Here is a 10,475-nt window from a genome sequence, read left to right as displayed (position 1 = left end):
TTACTCTACTCCACCTTGCCTTCTAAAACCTCCCTACCAAAAATCATTTTTTTAATAATATTTCTTGCCCTTCTCTACCTTGCCTCTTAGGGGGTGTTTGGTTCAATTTCTAGAAATTATAGGAAATGTTTTCCACCTAAAATATGATTTCTTTGTATTTCTTAAAAAAATTATAGAAAAAGTTTTGAGAAATCAAAAAGTATCAATTTTCTTGTTTTTTGTATTTTGCTTGTTTGGTTCAAAACAAGAAAATAGCTCATAACTTTATAGAAAATAACAAGATTTGGTAATTTTTAATTAAATATGGTATGTGTCAGATTTCTGGTGATTTCCTCTCATTTTGAGAGGAAATTGTTTTTTGTAAAATTTGGTAGGTTTTGATATTTTATAGAAAATATTTCTGTAAATTTTTTGTTGAACCAAACACAATTTACAGAAATCTCCGGAAAACTTTTAATTACAAATTTGCCATTGTCAGATATTTTGAGAAAAGTTTTCTCAAAAAGTATGCAACCAAACAGCCCCTTAACAAACCAATGCTTCACCGTCCTTTGGGATATTTGTCCAGCTAGATATATTTATCCAGCTAAATATTATTAGCAAGACCACGTGAAACTCGTCTACCAACCATCTTTTCTAAAGAAAAGTACGTCCCCTCCTTTTGTAGCCGACCTTAGTCGCGGCTCAGATTTGAAAGAGAGAGAGGGAAAAAAAAACGTGCAACCCATATAGAGATCAGAAAATACTCACAAGGTAGCTCTTTATTGATAATGACTTACATCATTACCGAGTAAATAATCAAACTTGAGTAACAAACTTCAAAATCGTGACAAAGCTCGACTCAATTCATCAACAATATTAAGCAAGCCTAGCTAGAACTCCAACGAATGCTGCAGTCGTCACGGTAGCAGGCTCATTCTGATTGTAATCAGACCTAGAGTCCGTGTACCCGTCGTTGGCGTCAGGCCCGCCGACGACGGCGCCGTCCAAGATGTTGGGGTTGGGAGTGTTGGCATTGAAGTACTTGCTGAACCCGCCCTTGCAGTCGATCGGAGTCGGCTCCATCTTGATGGATGGGATCGATGCGGCTCTGTGGTGAACTCGTGTTGGGTAGCTCGGTCCGAACCCGACCATGTAACTCATCTTGAGTGGGTTCACACCCAGGATGTAATCAGCCTGTAATCATGGTCACTTGTTGTTTAGTGGACAGTTGCGATTAGCCCTTGGCATATTTTTTGATGTATAAAATTCATTTTCGAGGTTTTATGCAAGAAAAATAACTATCTTCAGCCAAATAATAAAGCGATGGTGATTAAAAATAGTGATATTTCCATTACTCAATGATAATCTATCATCTAATATGTGCTACTCTTCTAAATAAAAGTTAAAATGGACTATTTAGGTCTATATAAGTAACCTTTTTTGTTTATTTCATGTAATAAATTCAAGCGCATATATGGGATAACCCAGCCATATCTACTGTGAAGATTAATGAACATGGTTTCTTTTCCTAACGAAGATATTACTTATATTTAAAATATTACACGATTACCTCTTAGATTAACGAGAAGTTTTACTTTCCCAATTGCAACTATCTATTATTATTGTAGATTACAAGCGAAAACAAGGTGGTTACCTGGCCTCGAACAGAATTGAGGAGATCATTTGACGAAGCAGCACCGGCAGGGCACTGGAGAGAAGCACGAGCAGCGGCGAGATGATCGGCATGAGCAGCGACGAGCAGCGAGGCTGCGGTGGTGTACTGCAAGTTGTTCCATTGTAGAAACCACAGAAGACCGCCGGGGCTTTTCTTAGTGTTGCTGCTTCCCTTTTGGATTACGTTGCAGATGAACTGATCAGCACTGGACTTGTATTGCGCCCACACCCCGTTGTTGGGTACTGTGTTCTCCAATACCAGCTGCATGCAAATGGGAATTTTACACCGATCATCATCCCATTTGATTGAATTTCAAATATGGAAGCTTTTGTAGGGTGTATGATTCAATCATCTAAAATTTTCCAATTATAAATGAAAATTATCAACGCTCACCGCAGGTGATTCGGACAGTTAGAATGTTCGAATATAGCTTTCACAGTTTTGGGTTTGATTCCGGGCTGGGTTATTTAAAAAGAAAACTATAACCATTACAAGAATAATTTGGGGGTTTTTGGATATTGGTCCATGAAATCTTTAACATGCGAAATTAGCCCGCTCAAATCATTTAAAATGATATTTAGCTGAATTTTATTAGTCATTTCATATTACCTCTGTGATATTCGACCTAAATTGCTAACTGAGATTGGGTTAGCTATTAAACGCACATGGTGAATTACATTTCTGCCTCAATTAGGCGTTTCTCTTCAAAAGACCCAAAATTTAAAAAACCCTTGTGATAAGAAGTTAAAATTAATTAATATCCCGCAAGTCAAAGGATAGCAGATGGACTAAGTTGAAATAACTAATGTGATTTGAGGGACTACATATAAATGAAGAAATGAATTGAATACAATATTAAAAAGAATATTAAGAACAGAACCTTTGAGACCAAAACTTGGACCCCAGCAAATTTGTCATCCCAAGAGAATTCTGAACGGGTGCCGCCCGTGTTTGTAGCTTGCCCAAGAAAATCCAAGTACGTTTTATCGCCCGTGGCGCGGTGAAGCCATGCAGCGGCCCAAAGCAATTCATCCTGTACCCAACAAAAATAAAATAAATAACGATTCGTACGTAAAAAATTAATTAAACCATGAAAAATGTAAGAAACCAATTACTTACATCAAACCCAGAACTTGAATAGAAGCCTTGCACAATTGGGATACTGTTCGAATAGACCCCTCTATGGTTGCGAGCAAAATCAAACAACTACAACAGCAACCGGAAAAAAACGAAATAAACATTAATAATTGTTATAACTTTTTATTAAAAAAATTACTCTCACTTATGGGGATATTTTTAATGGGACAAATTTTTAAAACCAACCCTTTTGTAAAAATATTCCCCCAAAACAACATGTTTTTAACTTTAATTACCAAAACCGACTCAGTCTTAGCCATGAGGCTAAAACTAGATCGGTTTTGATAATTAAAGTTGAAACATGACGTTTTTTAAAAATAAGTTTCAGAAAGGATTTGTTTTGAAAGTTTGTCCTTTTTAATGTCTTTTAAGAAAGAATATATTCTCTATATTTAGTTGCAAAGAGTTGTTATTTATTAGATAATGTTATTCGACATGGGCTAGATAGCGCAAATGTGACACGTATAGATGCCAGTACAAATACTCCCAGAACATGATTATATGCGTATTTAGACCCGTAGTATAGACTAAATATAGGTCTATTTAGCCACTCCTACCGAAACTTGTTAAGGTTCTGGCTCTAGTTTTGGCTTTAATTTAATTAATTAAGTGGTTTTATTTTGGTCCAACCCAGACGACGTTACAAAGCGTTTGAATTCTTTCAGCTAAGGTAACGTTTAGATATGAGTTCTCCTTACTTGTTTTGCATGTGAAACAAGCTGACCGGCATAACCCCCGTCAGACTTCCCAAACACAATTGACGCCGCTGCCAACGCCGCTGCGGTCTCCCCTGCAACATCCGACCCAGGCTTCGAATCACCGAGCCAGTACGAGTTGCGAGGCGTCGTCATGTCCTCCGGTCTCTGCCAGCAAGCATGGTCAGAATTCCCGTCGCCAACTTCGGCGTACAAAACATCGGGCTGAGGGTGGGCCTTCAGGAGGTAATCGGTTCCCCATCGGATCGCAGCCAGAGCGTTCTGAAGCTCTCCCTTTGCGTAGAGTTGAGAACTGAATTCGACGGCGCTCCATGAGAGGAGAGTTACAGTGAAGGCCATCGGGAATCCGAACTTCACGTTGTCGCCGGAGTCGTAGTAGCCTCCGGTGAGATCAATCTATTTGGAGGGGGAAACAATGGTATATTATTGGAAGTTTGTCATAAAATTCTAGAAATTTGATTTTCTAGCTAATTTGATTAGTGTATGACATAATTTCTTTTCTTTATACAAGCATGAAAATTAACTATACAGAATATTTACAAAAAAAAAATTTACTAAAATGTACCACTTCCACATACATTCAGTTTAATATTATATATGTAATATTAACTTAGAAATCAACTTTATTTAGAAATTCAGATTCTTATGTTTTTCATGTTAAAAAGGAGCTATAGGCCCAACTCATTATTTTTCTTCAAAAATTTGGACCTAATCAAATAATATCCACATGTTAACTATTCCTTAAAAACTATCATTTTTAATAAAAAAAAACCATACAAATAAAAAGCAAAAAAAATAAAAGAAAGGGGAGCACACTTTTGCATCTTGACCATCTCTAAGACCCGAGTTACCGCGCCATTGGACTCTTTGGTTGGACGGTAATTTTCCTGATCTCTGGGCCTCAAAATAGAGCAAGGACTTAGTGAGAGCTTGCTTATAATCAACTGCAGCATCTCCTCTTCTCAAAAAAAATGCAATTATCCCTACAATAAACAATTGAGTGAACTGCATTTTTGAACTATATTTGATTTCCTACTTTCTTTCTTCTTTGATTTTTCTTTGTTATGAGAATGAGAGGGGTTGGTGCCTTGTATTTATACTGGGGGAAATAAATCCTTCCTATATTGAGGTCTACGGACTGTATATTTTTTTGTTAATGGAGGTGTGTGATGAATTTTCTCCTTATGAAAATTAGTCAGCAACAATTTGTGTAATGAAATGGCAAATTGCGATAACATTTATTGCAAAACTCTATCCAAATATTTCTGAACGTAATCATTCTTTCATGTTATAAATAGACATCAATAATGACATTGATTTAGGAAGGATTAATTATTTTCCTCATTCCAATTTAAGAAATATGTACATAAATGATATCTTTCCTTCTTATTTTTTTTCATAATATTTTTCCTTTCTCAATATTTTACTGTTTTCACTAGGTTTGCTATATGTTTTTTATTAAATGGAAGTTGGCTATATGTTTTTGTCATACCCATAACTGCGGACGTGTGTATCCATATTTGCTCTCACGCATGTATATGGATCTTCAAACAGTGATGACATGCAGCTAAAAAAAGCTAAGATTTATCAGCATGTGCTTTTATTATGTAATTACTAAAAAAATAATTATATACCTTATTTTTAGTTTACAGACTTCCTGATAAGTGGCGTAGCCAGGATTATTTTTTGCATTGGACGAAAAATAAAAGTGGTCTACGAGTATGTCGTGAGTGAGAGGAGGGAGGCGCGGGAGAGTAAGGAGGGCTGAGGATTGTTGAGATGGAGGTCCTGGAAGAGGAGGGAGAGGAGGTTGGATCTGCGGGAGAGGGAGGTGAAGTGGCGGGAGAGGAGGGGAAGCGAGGAGAGGAGGGAGAGATCGTAGGAGAGGCGGAGTTTCTTGCCCTGGGCAGATGCTCAAGACAAACAAGCTCTGGCTACGCCCCTGTTCCTGATACATATGAACTGACATTTATTAAGATTTTTCTGGGTAAATTTCGCAAATTCCACTTCAGGTTGGGTTTCTCAGATAACCTCTTTGAACTTTCAAAAAGACGTCACACAACTACCCTTAGGGGCTGTTCGTTTGGCAAAAAAAACTAGGAAATCAAAAAATAGGAAACCTAATTCCTATTATAATTATTTTGAAGTTGTTTGGTTGGCTTAAAAAAGAAGGAAATTATAGAATAGGAGATGAGATGAGATGAGTTGTCACCTTATTATTGGATGATATGAGTGATTTTTTAAAAAACTTATTTTGATGTTGTTTGGTTGGTTAAAAATATAAGGAAATGAATTGGAGGTATATTATTGAATGATGTTTTGAGGTTGTTTTTGTTTGGTTCGTTTTTAAAAATAAGAAAATAGATGAGATGAGATGAGTTGGAGGTATATTATTGGATGATAAAATAAGAAAATAGATGAGATGAGATGAGTTGGAGGTATATTATTGGATGATGTGACACGTACTTAAGAAAATTGATTTCTTGTTTTTTTTTTGAGGAAATGGATAGAAAGGAATGTTTAATGAGATGAGATGGGTTGTCATAATATTATTGGATGATGTGTATGATTTTTAAAAATAAGATAAAATGAGATGTGATGAGTTGGATGATGCGACACATTTCTAGTGTTTGGTTTATTTTTAAAGGTAAGAAAGGAGATGAAATGAGATGAGTTGGAGGATAAAAATAATATTTTATTGGATGTTGTGGGTGAGTTTTAGGGATGGAAATGGATAAAAATATTATTTTATTGATTTTCTTGTACCGGTTTCATTTTCTTGGTTTTTAGGAAACCAACCAAACAGCCCCTTAAGTTCTGGGGTTCTTGGAAAACCGCCCCTACAACTTTTTTTTTTCTTTTTTTTTCGGTGTTGGGTTTTGGGGTTGGGGGACGGGGGGATCATGATATTTCCAAAGCTACGGGAGTCATCTCAGAAATGGCCACACTTAACAGCTTCAACTCCTTAAATTAGAGTGAAAGTTTGAAGTAACAGTATTAGTTTAGAGGGTTGGTTTTGTGTCAAGTTAAGGGGCATTATCTGTGAAATGCCCAAAGTTAAAAGGCGTAACCCCCCTCCTCGTCCTCCAACCTCATGTGAGATTTTCCCTTCTTATTCTGATTTTCATATGAAAAAATGTAATAATATTTCATACAGTAGTATTGATTTTTTTTCGGGGGTAGGCAAACAGTATTGGTTTTTATTTGATATTGTTGAAAACTAGCTCATATCTACTTCTCTATATTTAGGGAAAAATGTGTCCATACCCCAAAATAAGAAAGTTCATGTGACCCGCCCCCTTATATTTTGGCCCATGTGATTCAGCCCTAAAAAGTACCATTTAATATTTCAAGGCCCCTCCACGTCAGCAGTATAAAAAAAGATATTGTATTTTGAAAAAAAACCCGAAATTACCCCTTCACTTATCTTCCCCAGACTCTGGTCCACAAAATACATGGAAAGTCACGCTCATTAATGCGATCTAATGGAAAAAAAATAGAGGGGAATTTCCCGCCCTTTTTTGAACTCTATCATGAGCAATAACTCATGTTAGTTCTAAGTTATTTAATGTTAGGTCTAACTTATTTTATGTTAGTTCTAACTTAGTTCTATTTCATGTTAGAGCTAATGTTAAGTAGAACTAATATAAATAATTTAGGCTATTTGGTCTAGTTGTAAACCTTATTTATATTAGTTCTAACTTATTTTATGTTAATTCTAACTTAGTTCTAATTCATGTTAGAGCTAACTTTAAGTAGAACTAATATGTTTATACCATGTTATAGTGGCTATGTTAGTTCTAGTTGAGCTCATGTTAGTTCTGATGGTTCTCGTGTTAGTTCTAGCTGATTTCATGATAGTTCTACTTCCAGCTAGTGTTGGTTCTAATATAAGCGTTAGTTCTATGGCTATATTAGTTCTAGTTGAGCTCCTGTTAGAACTAACACGATACATGTTAGAATTGATACTAGAGAAGGTAGAACTAACACATCATCAAGTAGAACTAATATGGCGTTTAGACCTAACAATTATGCTAGAACTAACGACTTAAATAAATTAGAACTAACACGATACCAGTTAGAACTAACACTGGAGAAGCTAGAACTAACACATCATTAAGTAGAACTAACATGGCGTTTAGACCCAATAATTATGTAGAACTAACGACTTAAATAAATTACAACTAACATGATATCTGTTAGAACTAACACTAGAGAAGGTAGAACTAACACAACATAAATTAGAACTAACATCGCGTTTAGACCCAACACTTACGCTAGAATTAATGCATTAAATAAATTAGAACTAACACGATACCAAATAGAAGTAACACTAGAGAAGCTAAAACTAACACATCATCAAGTAGAACTAACATGGTGTTTAGACCAACAAGTACGCTAGAAATAACGCATTACATAAATTACAGCTAACACGATACTAGTTAGAACTAACACTGGAGAAGGTAGAACTAATATAGCATAAATTAGAACTAACATGACGTTTAGACCCAACACTTACGCTAGGAATATCACATTAAATAAATTAGAACTAACATGATACCTGTTAGAACTGACACTGGAGAAGCTAGAACTAACACATCATCAAGTAGAACTAACATGGCGTTTAGAACCGACAATTATGCTAGAACTAACGACTTAAATAAATTAGAACTAACACGATATCTGTTAGAACTAACACTGGAGAAGCTAGAACTAATATGGCATAAATTGAAACTAACATGACGTTTAGACCCAACATATACGCTAGAACTAACGCATTAAATAAATTAGAACTAACACGAGCTGGTAAAAATTAGAACTAACATGAGCTAGTAAAAATTAGAACTAACATGAGCTGGTAAAAATTAGAACTAACATGAGTTGCGATAGAACAAACATGAGCTAACTCTAGTTATTTATGCCATTTTTTAAATTCTATCATGAGCTAACTCATGTTAGTTCTAACTTATTTCATGTTAGTTCTAATGGCAAGTAAGAGCTAATTTTAAGTGGAACTAACATTAATACTTTGGCTACTTAGTCTAGTGGTAAAGCTTGGTAATTTGGAGAGGAGGTCAAGAGTTCAAACCCCTACACCTACAATATATATATTTAAAAGTTTTTGATTGGACCTTGGACCTTGGGGCGCTTGGGCTCTTTGTTAGTTCTAATTAATTTTATGTTGGTTCTAACTTGCTCTTTGTTAGTTCTATCTCACTTAAAGTTAGTTCTAACTTGCTCTTTGTTAGTTTTAACTCATTTAAAGTTAGTTCTAACTCACTTCATGTTAGTTCTAGTTCTAATTCATATTAGTTCTAACTCGTTTTTTGTCTAACCCACTGCATGTTAGTTCTAGTTCTAATTCATGTTAGTTCTAACCCATTGCATGTTAGTTCTAGTTCTAATTCATGTTAGTTTTAGGCTCTTGTGCTCTTTGTTAGTTCTAACTCATTTTATGTTGATTGTAACTCACTTCATGTTAGTTCTAGTTCTAATTCATGTAGTTACTTTCACCAACATAAAATCTATAGACAATTGGGAGTACACAAGCTCATACCCGATGTAGTTACTTTCACCATCTTTCTCAAGAGAATGGTTGTGCAAGGAATGTTGAAGGAAGCAACAATAATTTTCTTTCAAATACTAAAGAGGGGATTTATGCCAGATGTCGTAGCATACTGTAGTTTGGTCGATTACTTGTGCAAGCATGACAATCTAATTGTTGTGTTTAAACTTTATAGAATGATGCTTAAAAATGGTGTTCATCCTGATATTGTTGTTTATAATGTTCTCATAAAGAAGGTAGAATGGACAGAACTAACATGACAGCGAACAAAACTAACGTAGGAGATAACAGAACTACCATGAAAGCGGGTAGAACTAACGTAAGAGATAACAGAACTAACATAAAAGCTGGTAGAACTAACAGTCCAGTCCTCAGAACTAACAGTCCAGCCTTTAGAACTAACAGTTCAGCCCTTAGAACTAACATGGCAGCCCTTAGAACTAACATTAATAATTCTAATTTTTCTTGTCCCCCCTTTCAAATTCACAGGTTCTTAGATTCTTTAGTTGACTTTTAATCACATTGTCTTCAATTTTTAGCTAAATGTCGATATGCCTGAAGATTCAATGTGAGCTTTTGAAAATTTCTGTTGTTAATCTCTTATACAGAACTCTGTCAATCACCAAATCACACAAGAAAAAGGGTTGTTAATCTCTTATACAGAACTCTGTCAATCACCAAATCACACAAGAAAAAGGCATTAAAGGAAAACTCAAACTGCTGTTCAAGAATCCAAGGAGATTCCATTTTAATTAAATGAAAGAGAAAAACTACAAAAACCCAATATCGATTCCCTTCATAAATTATAAGAAAACAAGAGCACTATCTTGATTGAGACATTGATTTGGGTAAAGATATTCCGTAACTTAGAAAGGGGAGAACAATGATGCATCGGACCAAAGCTCCGGGCTCTGTCAGCTCGCGGGTCCCACCGAACCATGTTTCGTGTTTGGCGTTGAACCCGCATTCACGAATTGTTTCCAAGATGACTCCCCGACCTCCGACTCCATGACCACCGTCCTCGCCTTCGCCTTCCACGACCTCCCCAGGGTCTGATCATTTTCAGTGGCCATGATGGAAGTGAGAGAGAAGGAGAAGTTGAGAGATAGAGGGGGGAGGGAGAGAGAGGGAGAGAGAGAGAGAGAGAGAGAGAAAGAGAGAGAGAGAGATGGGATGGGGTTAAAGGGATGGGCGTAATTACCAAGATCAATCAAATCAAAGGGTAAATTTGTAACTTTTGTTGGGTTTTATTCAGGGTCTGATACTTTGGGGCCTTAACACAAATACAGTGTGTATTTAGGGTTTATACACATGGGTCAGAATACAAGGTGCGGGTCACATGAACTTTTTATTTTTGGGGCCTGAACACATTTTTCCCCTATATTTAAATGAGGATCCA

The 10,475-nt window shown here is 36.0% G+C and overlaps 1 protein-coding gene across 1 annotated transcript; it reads right to left on the bottom strand.

Annotated features, from left to right (window-relative positions):
• Positions 816–4,564, bottom strand: LOC109849427 (endoglucanase 15-like). Its single transcript, XM_020419262.1, has 6 exons — positions 4,327–4,564; positions 3,493–3,906; positions 2,777–2,863; positions 2,538–2,690; positions 1,637–1,918; positions 816–1,176 (listed from the first exon to the last, which is right to left on the bottom strand). Exons 1-6 carry the CDS (start codon positions 4,519–4,521, stop codon positions 859–861), a joined length of 1,449 nt encoding a protein of 482 aa, XP_020274851.1. The 5' UTR covers positions 4,522–4,564; the 3' UTR covers positions 816–858.

This window comes from Asparagus officinalis, chromosome 7 (genome assembly GCF_001876935.1).
Source record: "Asparagus officinalis chromosome 7, Aspof.V1, whole genome shotgun sequence".
Taxonomy (NCBI): Eukaryota; Viridiplantae; Streptophyta; class Magnoliopsida; order Asparagales; family Asparagaceae; genus Asparagus; species Asparagus officinalis.
This window is presented reverse-complemented; position numbering and strand designations above follow the sequence as displayed.